At 37.1% G+C, this 20127-nt stretch overlaps 2 protein-coding genes across 7 annotated transcripts in view; one reads left to right on the forward strand and one right to left on the reverse strand.

The window, feature by feature from the left end:
* LOC109113235 (sodium- and chloride-dependent glycine transporter 1) overlaps window positions 1-5368 on the forward strand; it is a 47627-nt gene extending 42259 nt beyond the window's left edge. For all 6 annotated transcript variants that reach the window (XM_042718525.1, XM_042718526.1, XM_042718523.1 and 3 more), the window contains one exon: window positions 794-5368. In XM_042718525.1, coding sequence (XP_042574459.1) covers window positions 794-1018 — 225 coding nt within the window. In that variant the 3' untranslated portion in view covers window positions 1019-5368. The remainder of the gene's footprint in view (window positions 1-793) is intronic.
* On the reverse strand, window positions 4571-19911 carry ccdc24 (coiled-coil domain containing 24). Its single transcript, XM_019126026.2, has 9 exons — window positions 19855-19911; window positions 19109-19319; window positions 17565-17734; window positions 13970-14122; window positions 13794-13898; window positions 11309-11363; window positions 6795-6861; window positions 6032-6137; window positions 4571-5887 (listed from the first exon to the last, which is right to left on the reverse strand). Exons 2-9 carry the CDS (start codon window positions 19238-19240, stop codon window positions 5461-5463), a joined length of 1215 nt encoding a protein of 404 aa, XP_018981571.1. The 5' UTR covers window positions 19241-19319; window positions 19855-19911; the 3' UTR covers window positions 4571-5460.
* Between the last annotated feature and the right edge of the window lie 216 nt (window positions 19912-20127).

Below are 20127 nucleotides of genomic sequence, written 5' to 3' on the forward strand. Positions count from 1 at the left end.
TGTACATAAAACAGTCTTCATAAACATGTCTCAGTATTTTGATAGATAGGATAACTTGCAATTTTTTGCCCAGCCTTAATTAGTTGAACTAGGATATACTGACAATCTACATCATATATATACGGACGTTCTATGTCAGAACATCGTCAGCAGCATCACGCTCGTAAATGTGCATCAAAGACTCACACAGGAAAAGAAGAAATTGTTGAATAAAGTCGTTATTTGGGTTTTCTTTGTGCGCAAAAATAATTCTCTTAGCTTCTTAAAATTTCGGTTTAACCACTGATGTTACATGCACTATTTTAACAATTTCCTTACTACCTTTCTGGGCCTTGAACGTGGTAGTTGCGTTGTTGTCTATGCAGGGTCAGAAAGCTCTGAATTTTAATTTTTGGGTGAACTATCCCTTTAAAACGTGCTTCTGCACTAGTTTCAATGTATTTTACCATCTACCGATGCAGCATAAAAATGACTTCATTATTACTTAATCTCTAATGTTTTGTTTATTTTGGATGTTTTGCACAGACATAACTTTATTTTCTTTACTATTTCGGAAAATGCCGGATCAGCCAGTGCATTGCGCCACCTATAGTATTGGAGTAAATTTCCTCTTTGTTCATGCCATTGAATATCTGGTCTGCTTTTTACATTTGTTCTTGGTGTAAATATGCCTTAAGAAAAAAAGTTAATCATGGTAACAACTACTATTTTCCTGAAAAATTATCTAGTTTTAGCTTTAAAATATGTCAGTCCTACACCAAAACAGTTGATAAATCGATTCTTACCTCTGCAGCGTTTGAAGAACTCCGTGAAGCCTGACCCAGACTGGGGCCCGGCTCTCCAGGAGCACCGCAAGGGCCGATACGCCACTACAGGCCCTGAGTCAGTGGAGGTGTGCCCTCTCAAAGAAGACCTGAAGGATGAGGGTAAGGAGAAACTCAAGGAGACAGAGGATGAGATCGGTTTGACCATCCCAGGAAGCAACGGCTCCACATTAAACCCCTCACCAAGTGCATAGAGGAGCCCCTCCCCACCCTCCCCCCAGGACGGTTCCCATTCCCACACTGCGGGACAGGCCACTCTCGCTGGAGACCTTTACATATTGTAAGGGCTTTATGAAATCTAACCTCTAGAGAAATTGGTTGTCATCCAAAACCTTTTTCTTTTTGTTCACTTAATTTAATACTGCAGTTAAAAAAAAAAAAGACATTCATATACAGGAGGTGTTTGCATACATGCAGTGTGTATATAGCACATTGTACAATATTTTCACTCAGTGTTGAGTAGTCTGGAAATGTGACTGTAGCGGCAGCAGGAGCTACAGTGGGACTTGGCTCGTGTGTATAGTGGCGGCAGTGCTGGTCAGGTTTAATAGCTGGAGACCAAATATTCTTTGTGGCAATGTTGTAATGGCACTGTTAAATGTAGTGTTATTTTCAGTTTCTTGTTCGGGGACCATCTCATTCACAAGCCATTATGGGGTTTTCAATGGCCAATGTTGGTATCTGAGAGCAGGGTGGCTGATGGTCAATGTAATGCCAGTACATGATATAATGCATCTTATATGACCTTTTAACACCATAATAACTCAAAATCCACCTAAAACTACAAAACAGAAAGTCTATTATCCATTGACTAGATTTCCAGTAAATTTTGAAGCTTACACTTTTGTTAACCGGCCAAGTAGACTGGCTGATACCGATAAGCATAGGCCAAGAAAATATCAACTTTATTTCCATTTAAGTGAGAGCACAAATACAAAACAAAGGATATTTGGTCTTAAGCTCTTACTGACTGAGGTATCTGGACCGAGGCATGTAACTTCTCAAGCCCATTCTCAGGGTTACACACAATTTGCTTTTTTGCAAAACATTTTCCAACACCTTGAGATGATTTATTGCTTATGTTGAGTTTTTGACATGAAAGGAGAGGGGTTTTCATATAGGAACTTCCACATGAAATGGCAAATCTGTCTAGTCTTCCGGGCATCTCGAGCCGAGGCATCTCCTGAGCGAGGGGAGCATGTGTGCGATAACAGAAGAAGCTAGTTCCTCATTAGATTCAGTACTGTAGTATGCACACTAACCCCGCTCTACACGGAAAAAGAGGCATGTTACCAAAAACGTGCACAGACCTTTGTGTTCTGATTTAGTTGGTATGTTTGTGTTTGTGTGTATTTTTTGTTGTCTATGTGTGTTAAGAGACTTGAACTGGTGTGTATGTGTCATTTAAAGGCATCTGGCTGTGCTGAGCTGAAAGGTCGTGTCGTCGAACAATGAAAAACGACGTAACTCAAGGTTGCATGTGGAACGACCAGAAGTAAACGTAGCATCAGTCAAAAATCACTGTGGTTAGTTAGTGAAATTGTTGGGGAAGTCAGCTTTTTTGGCCTAGTATTTTAAAACAACATTAAATAGACTTGCTAGACAAATAAAAGTTCAAACTATCCAATTTTTACTTTAGAAACCACAGCATTTTATTGTGATGTGGTGCATTCTGTTTCGTTTTGGTTTTGTAGAGAGGGAATATACTGGTATGGAGAATTTTGGTCATATTGTTGGTATGGCTAGATGCCGCATATCTTATCATTCCATTGACATTTCAACAAGGCCCCTTATGATGCATACGGTTGTAGTGGCACATAAACATGGATGAAGAATCCTGGTTACACTGTGAATTTGTCTGGGATGTCGCCTGACGCCTTTTCACAGGAAGTCTGGCAATGCAGCTGCTAATGTGCTGACGCATCACGTATAGAGACTTCTGATTAAACAGTGAATCTCTGTATATAGTCAAGACAAAATAGTTTATTTGGTATTTCTCTCCTGTGTTGTGCGAGGAGAAATGCAATATGTGACGTGCTCCTTCATTTTGAGTTGGAATGAGGCAAAGAAATGCTTTGTTGCATTAATTTTGATAATACGAAGTCTGATAATACAAAGTCTCAGCTTTAAAATTAGCTTAATTTAATCATGAAATTCGAACATGTCATTTTTATGTCATAGATCGCTAAAGCTGCCTCAGCGTAAAGGCAGCATGGAGCGCGAGCGAACTGATCATTGCTTTTCTTTACTACTAGTTATAGCACAAACAAAACAAATGAACGTCAGAAGGTATGTTGAAAGAACTTAATAAATTTGTCGTCTCTCATGTAACCGTGTTGAAACGTGAACAGCTTGTGAATAACGTTACGTAATGTTATCTTTCCCTCAGGAAAGTCATTGTGTCCATTGCTAAAAAAAAACCTTAGAGAAGAGCGTATAAATATATGCACTGTAAACATGTAATTGATGTCTTATTTAGCGTAAACTTGAATAAATCTCCAGATTCTATCAAAAAATGTCTGAGAATTGTTGGGAATTTAGATTTCATTTTCCCACAAGTTTTTATGACAGCACCATTTAATTTGATTTCCGCAACAAATTATAAGCAATTATGTTTTTGAAAGTTTTTTGATATTTGTTGATATTATTGTTCTTTCACTGAATAAAACTGTGCCAAAATGACTCAAAATGATGGAGCAGGTCACAGATAAAGTCAGTATTCAAAAACCTGATGGCATAATAGTCTACGTCATTGTTATTTGTACATTTTATTAATCTTTGCATGAAGGTATATATATATATTTTTAAGATTTTATCCAAAAATATACAAAACACAATCTAACTTTAAGAAGTAGGGAAAAAAGAGAGTAGAATAAAAGTAACCCTGCTGCCTAACAGGAGGTATTGGACACTCAGGGGAGTAGTTAGAGGTTCACTGGTCTTAGCACAACCGTACCTGCAGGTCACAAACTCTAGCTTTTCCTCTGTTAGACAGTTAGTGCAGTAGATTAGAGCAGCAGTTTAGGTGACGTGAGACTAACAGCACTTTTATTTACTGGTTCACTTTAGCTGGCTACTTGCGCAGTAGCTGCAGTATGATTAATCGCTGTCGGAAATGTGAATGCACAAGATTGAAGCCCTCTCATTTTTCTTGAACGTGGCATGAAGACCATGTGTCTGTCTCTAGGTACTGCGATGCTGACCTTGACATGCAAACTCTTTTTAACAATAGACACGTTATGCATCAGTGCCGTTCTTGCACTGTTCCCCACCTCCCTCCGTTGTACAGTAATGTAAAAAAAAAAAAAGAGATAAAAATTCAACTGATGTGTATGTTTGTGTTTTCTGTTTTTATCATGGTGGGTTGCTGTAGTGGGGTTTATTTTTTAGTTGTGTTTATTTTATTTCTTATTGTAACGTAGCTAATGTTATGTGTACAGAGTGTTCTGTGCAGTGGACGTTCAACTGCTGAGTCAAACCTAGTTTATGTTAGTGTCGCTATTGATGTCATGTAATTTTAATCAGTATGTAATTATCCGTTTTTGCCATTTAACAAGTAGAATCTACCTTTGTAAGAGACCTTTCCTTTTTATTTTTATTGTACTAAAACTGTATTTTACCATAATTTTTTAGCTATGTTCAGTGACACTACATTTTTCCTCAAGCCAGCTGATCTCAAACTCATTGCCAAACCAAGGCTTTTTATTGAAACTTGGAAAAAATACTGAAATGCTTTTTACATCAGCGTCTGGTCAAACAGAAATTGTTTATTGATGAAGGACACAGTCTATAGCCAACAATGTTATATCTTCATCTCAGTATTGTACACAAGTGTATTTGTAGTGCTGCAAACCCTTTAAGAGCATTTCTGTCGACCTGTGATCCAGTTTCATGTATTATGCACGATGGAAAGGAAACAGAGAAAGCACAATTGATTACCTGGACACATGCCGATCTTTGAATATTTTTGAAATGCATTTAAAACGATTGAAAATCATTAAAAAATTGAATAATGGAATTTTACTTGGGTATATTAAGATAATTTTTCTGGGAAGAACTGAACACTTTTAAATGGACATTGCTCCTAATTTGGCCTGGATATTACAAAAACCTCTAGGTCCAAGATGGAAATATCCACTGAGCACAGTTTTATTGCTGTAATAAAACTATAAACAGAATCAACGTATCTAAACGGAAATGGTGAATTCTTTTGGTTAATGTCAACAGTGTCATGTATTTTCATGTTACGATACTTTAAAAATATGTTTGAAAGCAACAGAAAATAATGCAAAAATAAAACGTTCCTCTCCCATGTCCTGCATCCTAAAAGAAGCGATGTCTTTACAATAGTGTGTACGTACTTCTGTGCTCATGGCAATATAAAACTGAAGTAGAATGACATGAGCTCAGTACTTTATCAAACATACAGTATCTAACCATGTGTCTTTTCAATTTTAGGGCCAAACTGCATTGAAATTGTCTTAGTCGTGTCAGCTGTAAACTGTTCAATTTGAAATGGTAAATAAAGTTTATTTTAAAGATCAGACTGTGGTTTGTGTTTTATCACTGTGGGTTTTTTCCTGTGTACATTGAACAGTTCGAATGTCTGACAGTGAAGAGCAGCATACAGTGATTCTCACAGAGACCCGAGCAGTCCGTCAGGCTGAGGAAGACACAGCCGTCTGCGCCCCCTCTGTCCCCTGCTGGCTGTTCTCTGCACTGCAGGAGGAGCGGGCTGGAGACAGACTAGCTCACTATTTTTAATCACCTCCATCTTTAGGAATAAGTCTTTTACAGAACCGGATGCTTTGACTGAAGCTGCTGGAACCAGTCTGAAGTTTGAAGCCCTTAGTGAATTTGCACTGTACTTGCACTCCTTGTCCCCTTGTTCCAAAGCAGAAATAGGGATCGTGGATTGAGCACTTGAGGAGCTCATTAGTGGCGGAGCACTCCTGATGTGGTTTAGGTCTCTGGGTGGACATGGTTTCAAATAGGAAACTGTTGAGTTGAATGGTTTTGGTACTTCCAAATCATTTGCAGAGAGAGCAGGTTTGCATATCTCCCTATAAAAGAAAAAAATATATATATACAGCCTAGACGTTTTAAAATGAACACACACACACTTCAAAAGAGCCTTGGATCAGCTACATGACTTGGCATTTTTCTCAAGACAGATACAAAGACTTATTCTAGAAAGCTGATCTGACCTTATGTGGATGAGTGGGTTTCTGGTACTCTGATTATTTGTGTTGTTGGTTATTAAACTCTGTTCGTTCAGATGCTTCTGGATGAGCCTCCGTTCCTCTTTGAGCTCTGAAAGCCAAAAGAAAAAAATAAGAAATCAGTGATAGGTAGTCTGCTTCGCCCACAAACCTTTTTACAATCACCTTGGGAAAAATTGTAAAAACGAAAGAGAGAATTTTGCTTTATTACTTTTATTGAAAAGCATTCTGGTCTGAGCAGGTTGACCTTTGTAGACTGAAGATTGTAATCTTGCTTACTGACAAGCTGTGCTTATGAGAGGTTGGAAAATCATTTTTCTTTAAGACAGCAGAATAACTGATTTATCTTGTTTACTTAAGTTTTTTTTTTTTTAAGAAATGGTTCTTGCCTATACAATCCAAAAAAAAAAAAAAAAAAAAAAACCTGCACATCACATATGGGCTGACAGTCTTTCATCAGCCAAACGATTTAAACAGGAAAAAGTGCTTCAGTGGTGAACCACTAGATGGTGGTGATACACAATTCAAAAGGCCACTTCACATCTGGAGAATTGTAAAGGGTTATAACAAGATGATTTAATTGTCATTATGATGTAATGTATATTAGGAAAAACGATGCAGTAGGATGGCTCAACAAAAGAGACTGCAAGGGCATAGTTAAGTATGCCGTCTCGTTTTAGTTCAGTCTGTCAGTAGGCTTTTGTCTGAGACAGAATTGCATGAAAACCCAAGTTTAATAATCACATACCTGCTACACTGGGTTCTGGAGATACAGGTTCTGTCTGAGCACCGGCTCTCTCAGTCTCAAGGTTTTCCTGTGATAAAAAACATCAAAACAAGTCAAAGGATTTCAAGGTTTAAGGCAGAGTTTGCTGGCCTTGGTTTGCTGGTTTAAAGTCTCCCAGCCTGGCCATGCTGTTGTTATGCTGAGTACTCAGTCTCTCACTCTGACCTGGTGAAAACAAAAACCCTTCTAAAACCAGTCAACAGACCACCCTGTGAGAGCAGCAAAACAGCAAGCCATCTTAGCATGGTTGGTTTATTTGAAGATTTCCTTGCTACAGTGTAATTACACATTTAAGTACTGAGTATTAACTACATGTACTTACTATATGGGACTATACTTACTATAATTTATTTTTATTTTAATAGTAAGTACATGTAATGTGAAACAAGGACAGTGTTAGCTTTTTTGTATACACAAAACACAAAATGTAAGTTTTTGTTGTTGTTTTAAAGAAATGAACATTTTTATGCAGCAAGGACACATTCAATCAAAAGTGACAGTAAATATATTCTAAAATAGAAATATAATATAAATATTATATATAATAAAATAGAAAATATTTAAAACTGAAATAACATTTCACAATATTACTGTTTTTACTGTATGTTTTATGAAATAAATGCAGCTTCTATGATTAAAAGAGACTTATTTTGAAAAAAGCTGAAAATCTTAGTGACTGAATTAATCTTAGTCAGAAATGTCTAGAGGTTCTGTGAATTTTGATGATGTTTTATAAAAATACTGTATAACCTGTTTATTATTGTGACTCACAATTCAGTCAAAATTCATTAGGATACATGGGCGAATTGCTTTACAGATTAACAACAACAACAACAACAAAAGATTAATCAGATTCAAAATGGAAAAAGTGACAGATTTAGTCAGGCTTTGTCTTTCAAGCTTCATTATAATTGTGTGGTTGAAGCAGATCCAGAGCTCACACTGCACTGCTCCACTGAGACTGAGCTCTTAAAACTGAACTCCAAACCACATGCTTTCGCTGCAAAGCCGTGGATCTCCATTAGCCCACATGTTATATGGAAGGGAGTACTATTAATACACCAATCTGCCTGCTGCCTCGGTTTATTTGCTCTGAGTCACTGCTATATCATGTAGAGTCATGCTTACTGTCCAGCGCATGCATTATACTCTTCATACTTTTAAATGAAACAAAAACAAACAGCTCTGCTCTCTGAGGAGAGTGCCCTCTGCCAGTGTACAGGAGGCTATTTATTTTAGCCCTGCGGTCTGTGGCCAGCGGGAGAAACCCCAGAATCCAGCTGGAAAAGAAATACCACAGCCACAGTTACTGAAATCTAAGAGCAGAGCGAGGCAGGATGCCCACTGACACTCTTCCTCCACACTCAATATGGCCAAGAGTCAGATGAGTGCATGTCTGTGGGACAGGGCTATTATCACAAACTAAAACTAAAAAATAAACAAATAAATACTTAAACTTTAATGGTAACTCTTTAGTATAGAGACCAATTATTACTATTAACTTGCTTATTAGTCACTTATCTCATTATCTTATATTTTTATTATATTTATATTTTCTTATATCTTATAGAAAATTCCCACATTTATTAAAGTTTTCCAAGAATATGGAAACCCTGGTCTAGTGGTTCTTGTTGCAGGAAGAAATTGTGAATTAGAAATATGATGTTAGTTTACTGTACGTCTTGAGTTTTGGCTTATTTTGAAGCTGTTTTATTATTTTAAACAATTTAAAGCCATCTCGTGGCCCCCTTTGTCCTGCGACCCCAGTGGGCCCCAGGCCCCTGGTTGAGAACAACTGGTCTAAATCAAACATTAAATTCTTGGCTGACACTAATATTCTGATTAACAGTTCAGATTAAATTCACTTCTCAATGAACGCCAGAGGAACTGTTTCATTTCTTCAGCATCAAATGTAATGGTACATGACAGAACACATTTCAGTCCAGAGGGAACACTATGCCCTGGTTTTGCACTGTCAATAATGTGCCTGTCGATTTAGGTGAACTTCAGGAGCTGCGCAGTTTGATGAGACAAGTTTCCAGGAAGAAGTAATTTGTCTGTCCACCTCAAACGTGAGACTGCTGTGTGACATGATGTAATCACAGCCAATCAGAACATATGTGATGCTTAATGTGTAGCAGGATGAGATTTCACAGTGGGTGGTGGACTGGATTCGTACCGCATGTCAACTGTATGTGTCCAGTCATCTGGATAGAATGCTTCAAATAGTGTGTGTTAAACAAAACCAAATGGTGCTCTCATTTGCTTGGCATCTGTGGCTGAGCTCTGCACTTTTACAGAAGAGAAACTGAAGTTTGAAAGGTTCAGCTCCTCTGGCTGATTGAGAGGAGATCAGTGTTTATCTGCAAAGATGGAAAGCTTCCTGCACCAATCATCTCTGGATCTTTAAGAGCTAGTTTAACATGAGTATTCAGACAGTACAAAAACTCTGTGATTCATTATGAAAAACATATGCTGCTCGTATGATGGTAGCTGATGCATGATTATCCATTTGCCAGCTGCATGTGTAACACATCAAAAGGAACAACTGTTCTTTATTTCACACTTTACATTAGTGTTCATAAAGTGCAATTATAAAAGTAAGCACTTAGTGGTTCTGTACACAATTACATGTTGTTGTTAGTAGATATTTTCATTGTTATTGCTAAGGATAGAATTGCTTATTATTACAAAAGCAAATAATAAGAATACTATATCTTAAACTAAAATTGAAGATTGGAAATTAAAAAGCTAATTCAAAATATTATTAATAGTATATAAATAATACCAAATAACACTGATCCTAGTAACCAATCCCAACACTGTAGCATCATAGCAGTGATTTTTGCATTCGCTTTCCTCAGCAAATAAAAGTACTATTGAGATTATTATAGTAGGTAACACTAACTTGGACAATGTAATGTAAAGTGCTACTTTTTTTTTCTTAATTAAAGGGGTCATATGATGTTTTTTTTTTAAAGATCATTATTTTGTGTATTTGGAGTAACAGAATATGTTAGCATGCTTTAATGTTCAAAAAACACATTATTTTTCAAATACTGTACATTATTGTAGGTCCTCTATGCCCCACCTCTCTCAAACGCATCGTTTTCTACAAAGTCCCGCCTTCTGACAAGCGCAGTCTGCTCTGATTGGCCAACTGACCCAGTGCATTGTGATTGGCCGAACACCGCAAGCACTCATCGGAAATGTAATGCCACTTTCCATAATCGGGAGCTTCATCTTTCAAAATAAATGTAGAGACAGTTAATAATGTCCTTAGTTTTACCATCAGTTCAAAAAAAAGGGGAACAGAGTCGCGTGACAGACAGTGATGAAGCTCCTATGTGTCTGCAGTACACAAGCCACGGACGGTTAAGACAGCTGACTCCACTGTGTGACCCCCTCTCTCTCTCTCTCTCTCTCTCTCTTTCTCACACGCACGCACACACACACACACACAAACACACACACACACGACGCACAAAACTCTGCATTTGAACAGTCAGTAGCAAATACTTAAACTAATAACAAAACATACTTACAGTAGCTGATTCAGAAGTGCCAGATTGTCATAGCAATGTCAGAATTACCTCCTCTCCTAGGTTCACGAAACGGTCGTCCATAAAATGCGTTGCTGTTCTGTTGTAAGTAATATTGAAGCTTCCTAAATGCATCTACTTTCAGAAGGCCAAATAAATTGCTTTTGCTTTCACCTAGATACACACAGCATCTCCCTGACATGGCTGCTTCAACACTAACTGCGGTTACTGAAACCACACCTTCTTTCTTTGTGTGAACATTTGGGTGGCATTAAGCAAATCTTCCCACACTGTGACGTAGAGATGTGGGGGTGTGTTAGAACGAGCCGATTAGGGGGGCGTGGCAGAGTCTTAACTTTGATAAAGAATATCTCTTTGGGTTTGAGACTTTAGTCTTTGCAGCTTTACAGATCTTCTTCATGCACCAAGAGCTTGTAACACTCCAAAGAGAAAGGAAAAATTTAAATTGTACCATATGACCCCTTTAAAAAGATAAGTGAAAACAATTAATAAGCAGTTCGTTTAATCAGCAAAAGCAGTTCCACAGTGTTACAGCAATCGGAGCTGGGTTTGAAAAACTACCATATTAATGAACTATGATCTGCACTTGTCTTATGAGGATGAAACTTGCTTTTATGTCTTGCAATACATGTATATATGATTGTAAAGCTCTTTGGGTGTACAACAATACACAATAAAAGTGCTATATAAATGCCTCGTTCATTCATTCATTCATTCCAATACTTCTTTCACACAAAAAAAAAGTGCAGCTCAAAAGAGATCTGATCATTGACCAGTCTGAAAGCCATGTTTTTTTCTGTGCAGAAACCACAAAGTGCTCTTTTTTTAATTCTTCCAACCTCCCAATGCAGATTCAAAACATTTTATTAAATGCAATCAAAACCAGTATTTATTGGCAAAATTTGTCCTTACCTGCAGGACCTGCACATCTCTTTTCAGTGCTTCAGATTCTTCAGTTATGACTGACCTGTCAATCAAACATGACCTTCTATTATAAAGGATCAAGTCTGAATATGTTGTCTAAATCAACAGACATTAAGTGGGTCGGGAAAAATATAAACAAACAAAAAAGCCATAATTTTAAGTGGTTCTAAAAATAAAATTTACATAATGTTCATAATGGCAACCATAAAGAACTATCTACATTCTACTCCATTATGGACAGCCAAGAAATAGGGGACTGCTTCTCAATTAAGTACTTCATACAAAACATGACATCTTCAATTACTCTTAAACAAGTTAAATAAGTAAAAAGAGTTTTTATCTGAACTGGACACTGCACTGTGAACTCTTTTCCAGATAAGTGGGGACCAAAAACTGGCCTACTTCTCTGTTACATAACCTTTTTAGTCACTTAAACTCCCTTTACTTTTATTTTAGGGTCAAGGAATCTTACTTATGTCTGGGTCTGGTATTCATTTTCTCACAATGAGGTCTTTTGTTCTGATGGAGGGATAGATCGGGCTGCTCGCTTCAGTTCCCCTCCCTCTATCTCAATACCCTGCTGCCCTGCTAAGCAGGACTTACTGTTTGCATTCCTCTTGGCTGGGTGGAGAAGGAAAGGATGGGAGGTAGGGAAGAGAGAGTGGTACGAGTTAAGCAAGGGGTCTGAAGAGTAAAAAGGAAGAGCTCTGGAAAGTTGGACTGAAAGAGAAAGGCTCATATTAATGAAATGGTCATATTAGTAATTAAAAGCACATGGTATTTAATAAATAAATACAGATTATGAATATTATTTAATATCGTTAAATACTTATTTAAAAGCACACTATAATTTATATATAAAATTTGTAATAATACATTTAAATCAAAACATTAAGTGTATAATATATATATATATATATATATATATATATATATATATATATATATATATATATATATATATATAACCTCTTATATATATAATATATATATATATATATATATATATATATATATATATATATATACACAGTATATATATATGTGTGTATCGCAATTGTCTAGTTTAATAATAATAAATACTAAATAATAATAATAGTAAATTAATAATAATAAATACATAATAACTTCATAAAATAATGTGAACTAATTAATTAACATTCATTCATTTCAAATGAACTAATTTTGTAGCCAATTTAAATTCAAGCATTTAAGCATAGGACTTCAGATGAAAAGCTTTTTAAGATCAAGAGAAACTAGTTCAGTCAAGTGTGTCCAAACATACGACTGGTAGTATATGTATGAACTTACAAACAACCTTAAATTCAAAATGTAGACGGCGATTTCGAACCAGCAGTAGGTGATATAATCCTAGATGAAGGTGTGTGTGAGCATGAGCAGAATTGGAAAGAGGCAAAAAGCAAGGACAGTGAGGTAGTCCAACACTCTATTCTCACAACAGCATGTTTGCACAAGAAGGAGCGTGTCTGGTCTGCATCCACAGTCAGCATGAGCACATGTTGAGCAAAGAAGGGAGAATTCTGCCCTGAGGAATGTGTGTTCCACAATATTAACTTCACTGCGCAACAGGATCAAACTGCAAACGGACAATCTTGCTGGCTAAAAAGTCATTACATTATGTACATGGCCTCAGGTGTAAACAAATGATTCCAATATTATCTGCTTGATAAAAAAGTATTTGTGTTTGTTGTATGCATGGAATTAGGTCTGACATTTTACTGTGTTGTTCATAGTTTTCATAATAAGCTCAAAGATATCCTCAGTTATAATAGCATTTACTCGCACTCTAGGTGACTTCCTTTTTAAAGTGTGCATTTCTGTGCTCTACTCACTCCAAAGGGCAGAGCACTTGAAGGAGCTTTCTGAAGGGTGCAGTGCATGTGCACTAATAGTCAAAAGTTTTTGAACAGTAAGGTTTTTAATGTTTTTAAAGAAGTCTCTTATGCTCACCAAGCCAGCATTTATTTGATCCAAAGTACAGCAAAAACAGTACAATTTGAAAATATTTTTACTATTTAAAATAACTGTTTTCTATTTGAATATATTTTAAAATGTTATTTATTCCTGTGATTTCAAAGCTGAATTTTCAGTTTGAGGTCAGTATAATAATAATAAAAAAATGTTAGTTCACATAGTTGAAAACACTTTTTTTTGATGGTACCCCATAGATAAAAATGAAAATATGTAAGGAATATTTCCCAGCTGATAAAGTCTGAGTAGCTGATCATTTTAAACGCCCCGGTTAGAAAAAGTACTTTTTAAAATAAACTGTAAGAATGCACCACCAAAGACAACAAGACAGCAAAATTACTTCCTTAAGGTAACCACTTTGTAAAGTGATTCAGTTCCTCACTTTCATGTAAAGAGACCCTTCGAATAGTGTCCCTTCCCACAGTTCCCTCAAGGGTGCAAAAATGTTCAGTTACTGACTAAAGAGACCACATGCCCTCACCTGAGATGGGTCACAACCTCATCTATATGGGTGATGTTTAACCTGTGTCTTAAGGCCTTGATTTCTTCTTCACAGCTGGAGTGAGACGAGAGGCTGGAGACTGACCTGAAAAGAGTATTAATCAATATTATTCATAAAGAAGCACACTCACAGATACATATTTCTGAAACACCAACCTGCTTCTAGTCTCGCTCAGACTTGATGGCGGTCTGGAAGGTGATTTGGTTTCACACCAGCTGCCTGGACTCCCTTGTCTCTGTGTGCTACTGCTGCCCAGTGCGTAACTCACCACACTAGGATTGTACTGGGCCATGACCTCCTCTTCATCCCTGAGACACAGTTACTGACACTGAGAATGGCAGAATGGTGAAAGTGGACAGTGCCAGCACAGTTTCACTGTGATCATCTACCACAGTGACTCCCAGACAGTGACTTTCCTTGTTAAAATGATAAAACAGAAACTTTGACTTCACTGGGTTTAATTTATAAATAACTGCACTGTTAGGTCTTTTAAGGCAAAATAGCTCAGGTGTCTCATTATGTAGAGAAGCTATTTGCAGAGTCTCTTTCTTCACAGTATTGATTTTTTTTCTTGTTTAAGAGTGCACTAAAAATTAACAAAGATCCTGAATTATATCCAAAATAATATCAATTAAGAGGAACACATTTCTGGTTTGGTGTCAAGCCTTATTGATGGAGCTATAGGGGTGCCTGTAGTTAAATGTGTCTTCAACACATAAATTTGGGAAACACTGAGCAAGCAAGCTGGTTTTACTTACTTAAAAGACTTCAGAATTTCTTGGAAGACACAACATTATTTATTCAAGACCTCATATGTCCATTCAAAACACAGCACTAAATACAGCAGACTGTTGTACTGTTAAGAAAGTCAAGCAATTCATACTTGCATAATAAACTTTGTCCTCTGGCCCTTAAAAATACTACACTACAATAAATAGAACAAGTGAAAGTACTCTATTGTAAGAAAACAGTTTGGGGTAAAATTTTATTCCTAAAGGAATAAATATATATATGAATAATTTTCTATCACAAATCATTTTTATTATCTCAAATAGTAAGAACAGAATGTTGATATTTTAGTGAGAAATAAAATAGCTCTCTCAGTCCGTGCAGCAATATAAAAACAGCCTTACTGAGTGCATGAGAAAGGATGAAGGCACAAGTGAACACACAACAGGGGAGCAAAGGCCTTTTATCCTCAGCCAAGTTTTCTAACCATAAATCAAGCTTGGACTACATGTTACAGTCCACTTTGAAATGTTATTGCAAACTAAACAAAGGTTTGCATTTGGAAATGCATTAAATAAATACATCTTAATTGAAGCTTAAATGTGTTAACAATTGCAGACTGACAGCTTCAGTTTAGCTGTCATTAACCATTTCCATTCAATCCTTTATAAACAACAAGAACTTTTTAACTACTTCCTTTAAAACTATTAATACAACCATATGAGGCAGAAGAGCTATATTACAGGAAAACATCTGAATAGCCAGAAATACAACAAAGATGAGGCAAGCAGATGGTCCTTTCTCACTCGCAGTCATTACACAGACAGTAAAGCTGTGTATCACTTTCAGCACACCCCTGCTCACATCTTCCCCGCTTTCTTCTTTAGCACTGACAGGATACAGTTTACATCTTTGTGGGACTTTTGTAGCCTGATGAAAAGATCCAGAAGACGTTAACAAGCATCTCTGACTGAATGCGTGCGATACAAGCAGAGGTCTGACGCCCATCTCTGCTCGGCTCATATAGAGGGGATGTCCTGACAGGAACAGAGGCTACATTGTGGGCCCAGATCAGTAAGCAGCTTAGCGGTGTTCACAGAGGAGGGAGGAGACCCACTCCTGCCAACAAAGATGGCACAGAGGAGCCGCCACATCAAAAAGAGGAGAAAAGCAAAATCCCTCAGTGTATCAGAATAAAAAAAGAGGCCCATTCAAAACCGCCCCTCCATCTGCACTGATAAATTACCTACATGTGAAATATGCAGTGCACACAACAATCTCTTTCCAGCCTTCCTGCATTGATTGTTGTGGTATCACTCTCCAGAGATTTAAGAACCTTCCTTTCGTCGGCTTTTAAAGTCTCAGCCACTTGCAGTTCACACATGTACCAAGGTTCTCTTTCAATGCCCATTGAACGGAGGAGACCTAGCATAAAGACACAGGTGCAGCTCGACTCCATACAGCCACAACAAATCACACAGACAAGGACTTAGACCACACAAGGCCATCGGGCGAGAGGGGAAAAAAGTGGCACTAACTAGATCCATTAAATCAATTCCTTTCAAAAGCTTTCTTGCCCATTAAAACAGCATTGAGTCAACGGTTTCCTGCTTTGGCCAGCATCAGGTGGCGGGAAAGCTCCAAACCTGGAGCAATATGAAAGAGAGGTAATCCAGATTTGTCTTCAAAGCAGATCAACAGCTAAATGAAAGAAATTCACCCAAGAAATTCAGTAACACACAAACAAAAGCTGAAATTGAAACCAAACAAGTTTCCACCCCAACGCTCATATGCAACATTTTTTTCTTGGTGACGGAGCCAATTTGTTTCAGCAATTTGAGAACAAATTAAAGAGTTTTTTTCTGTTGGACTGTACTTGCCAAACACCTGCTCCTGATAAGCCATGGCTGAAAAGAGAGCTTTTTATCTTCTAAGAATGAAGTATAAATCTGCCCAAAAAGTGATCTACAGCCTCTGAAAAGAACAATGTCAATTGCTAACCCATGAAATCCTCGCTAATAATGTGTTCTTTGTGATACAGTGATAGATTAAAAACCTTTCAAAAAAAGACCTTATGTAGACATTCTTTTCAAAGTCTAGCTGGTTGCTGAGAGAAGATCGCCTCTCCTGCCTGACTGGTACCTGTAAATATCTTCTTCCCAGTGCATTGTTATATTAGACAAGGAGCCACAAAAAGCCTGTGTTTTAACAAAGAACCCTTAGAAAGACAAGTCACTAGGCAACAAATTGAAATGTATTCATAAATTGCTACAAATTTAAAGGCAAACAGAACGTGACCTGTCAAACAAACCAAGCATATTCTTTACTGCTGACTTTACAGATTCACTACGTTTTTACTAAAACAGTCCTTTTGTGATGTGTTCCTATGTCTGCTCTTTAGCTTTAAAAGTCAATGATTTATCAGCAAGCATTCTTTGAAGCAATGCTACTTTACAAAAGCAAAGCCATGACCTATGATCTCACTCCCAGTCCACTGAAAAGAATACTTGGGGTCTTCATTAAGGTCAGAACATTCATCCGTCAAGTGAAGGAAAGCAATTATAACATGGGATCCTTAAAGGAGACTTAACAGCTGTAGATTTTTTAATGGAATATCTCACTTGGAATCTATTGAAAATGTTACAGTTAATATTATAAGTAATATCGTTACATCAAACCATTACTGCATTGTAGGGAGGCATGATATTTTGGTCTAATTTAGATTTTTGATTGATTTTTAAATTGAACAGTATCTGCTGATATTGGATATTATTATCCCTTTTTTGTTGTTTTTTTAGATTACCCATCATCCAATGCTCAAAAAACTAATAATTAATTAACACTGTTGAATAATCTTTAATGAATATAAAGATTATATATAAAAATATCCACCCAAATTCTCACATAGTTATAAAAGTTCATGTTAATTTTGTTAGTTTTAGATATTAATTAATGTTTGAGGCTTGATGTCTGTTGGTGTAATAGTAGAATATCAATGTTCTAATGCTGGATCTTCCTCACCTTCCCTGTCTGGCTGCCTTCTCCCTCAGTGTGAGCAGCAACAACTGAATCTCTGCTTTTAGCAGCTCTTTAACAGCCGGGGGGTCAGCCAGAGGGAATATGGAGGCTTCTGGCCTGCTGCCCTTCGCTGAGCAACAGAGCTCCTTCCAAATCTCCTCCCACATCTCCACCTAGAAAAGGTCAGCAGAGTAAAGTGTTACAGGAGAACGCTGTTTGGCTCAGCTTTGTATGAAATGCACTTTCCAAATCCCTGTTACAAGCTGCTCTACAACTAGAGAAATGCAGCCAGTTGGTTAACATCCCATCACGTGTTACTCTCACAAATGCCCCACATGAGGTGGAAAGCCAGAGAGGGAAACGAAAGCCTGTCACGGCACTGGCAAACAATGTCTGCACTCTATTATCAATCTCCACACCTGTCTCGGGACTTTCAAGTTTCCCTCGGACTCTGAAAATACACTTCAAAGCTTGTCGAAGGCAATGCAAGGCAGAGTAAAACCAGCTCCCTGAGAATTTTGATCCTGCTGTGCCTGCATGAAACCAACTTCAAGCCTAAGTAACTCTGCTGAACACAGGCCAGCTTCTTCTTATTTCCACTGTAGCTTCTGCAGAACCAGGTTTGATGTGCAGAGCCACCAGAGAAACATTGCTGTGAGGATGCAGGCTTAAAAATGTAGGTGAGCTAATGCAAACTTTGATACAAATTACAAAAGAACATTTTTTATTTTCTTGTTTATTCACTTTCATCTTTTTAGTATTATTTGCGTTGATTTTTTAGCTTCAACACACATTCAGAAGACCTTGGTGTGTCCATATGAACAGCAGAGGGGGCTTTAAACAGGAGGTCATAAATCCTATTTAGTGTTTAGAGGAAGGAGGAATCACATACATCTTCCATAGACAAGTTTCCACCCACTATTTCCATATGCACATCGCTGTCTGCATATAGTGAGAGCCTATGCAGTTTGTAAAAGACAATTTATCTTTGAAAGAGTGGGATCTGAAACAAGTAAGGTTTGCATTCCATGCAGCACTTAGGAGCTGCAAGATAATGCACTCTTGGGAGCTGTAATTCAAAACCGGTTTAAAGTTACACATCAGTGCATAATAGCTTACTTGCTCATGGAGACTTTTTCTAATTCAGTGCATAAAATTATAAAACACAAATGCATATGAATGCAGAGCACAAAATTGTATGGGCCTAACATTATCTAAACTTTAAGCAAAGCTCTCTGAGGTCTTTCAAAAAACGTACAGACTTACAAAGCACAAATGTTTAAAAGATTAAAAAAAAGTATTTTTTATTATGTTACCAAACCCTAATCTAACTTAAATAAATAAATATATGCAGTCACCACCTCAAGGGATGTTTCCACTTGCCTTTCAAAAGGAAAATATAGGGACTGACAAAAGGAGATGACATGAATTATGTAGTCTGGACCTTGCAGTTATTTTTTAAATTGTATTCCTACCATATCCGTACTTTCAGCAAGTACTTGTTTTGTCTTGCCAGACAGTCTGATGCATAAATATGACTTATTTACCTCTGAATATAACTCTGCGTACGTATCAATCAGTGTTTCTCCCAGTACAGCTCGGATCTCAGGAAGCTCAGAGCAGGGAACATTTTCCTTCACTAGATTCCACACAGATTGCTGGCGTTGGAAATTGTCCATGAGGCCGCTATTTTCAGAGCTGAGCACAAAAGCTTGTCACTGGCGTGCACTCAGTGTGTCCATACGAGAGGGAACCTAGCTGGAAATAAATACATGGTAACACTTTATTTTAAGGTGTTCTTGTTACATATGTTACATGTACTTACCAATTCTAAAAACAATAAATTATGCATAATTACATGCAAGTAACCCAAAGCCTCAATCCTAACCGTAAGCATATAGTAAGTAACCTACAGGTAGACGTAGTTAATTAATATTACTCAGCACTTAAATGTATAATTACACTGCAACAAGGACACCTTAAAATAAAGTGTAACCATATACATATATAAATAAATATAGTCCTACATACGTTAAAAGCTCATACAGTATTCAAATGCTCTGATACACTGTACGAAGGGAGAAAGCATGATAAATAAATAGCTATAATTCGTAAACAATGACCTGATTAAAAAAAACTTCTGCAATAAAACGTTTAACTAATATTTGGTTTCTTTAAACCGTTAAGACAATGGAACAATGTGATCTGAATATGATTTAATATGACATACATTTGTGCAAGTATATATACTGTTTTAGAACTAGCATACTGTATCACCACAGGCGGTACTCACCAGAACAATCGTAGTTTCCTGTATCAGCGTAAACATTCCTGTTCCTATGGAGACGAGCTCGCGCACTCAAATGATTGGCTGCCTGACCCGTGATAGGGATCTTTATTAACCCATTCAGACCCACTCTTCTACATTACAAACGCACATCACTTTTTTTCCCAGTGATTGAATTCTATTAAAATGTAACATTTGTTAGAGCTTTATTCCTGAATGTACAAGGATTTTTCATTAACTTGAAAAAGTTTTTCATAACAGCCTATACAAATGTTCCTG

The sequence above is a fragment of the Cyprinus carpio genome, chromosome B2 (assembly GCF_018340385.1).
Source record: "Cyprinus carpio isolate SPL01 chromosome B2, ASM1834038v1, whole genome shotgun sequence".
Lineage (NCBI taxonomy): Eukaryota > Metazoa > Chordata > Actinopteri > Cypriniformes > Cyprinidae > Cyprinus > Cyprinus carpio.

What these genes read in the sequence shown, in the direction of transcription:
- ccdc24 (XM_019126026.2), bottom strand. Translation starts at nt 19,240, where the DNA reads ATGGACAATTTCCAACGCCAGCAATCTGTGTGGAATCTAGTGAAGGAA. An exon ending in AAGGCAGCCAGACAGGGAAG is followed by an intron (nt 14,123 to 17,564) that starts GTGAGGAAGATC and finishes ACTGTGTCTCAG; the next exon opens with GGATGAAGAGGAGGTCATGG. An exon ending in TCCAGAACCCAGTGTAGCAG is followed by an intron (nt 6,138 to 6,794) that starts GTATGTGATTAT and finishes TTTGGCTTTCAG; the next exon opens with AGCTCAAAGAGGAACGGAGG.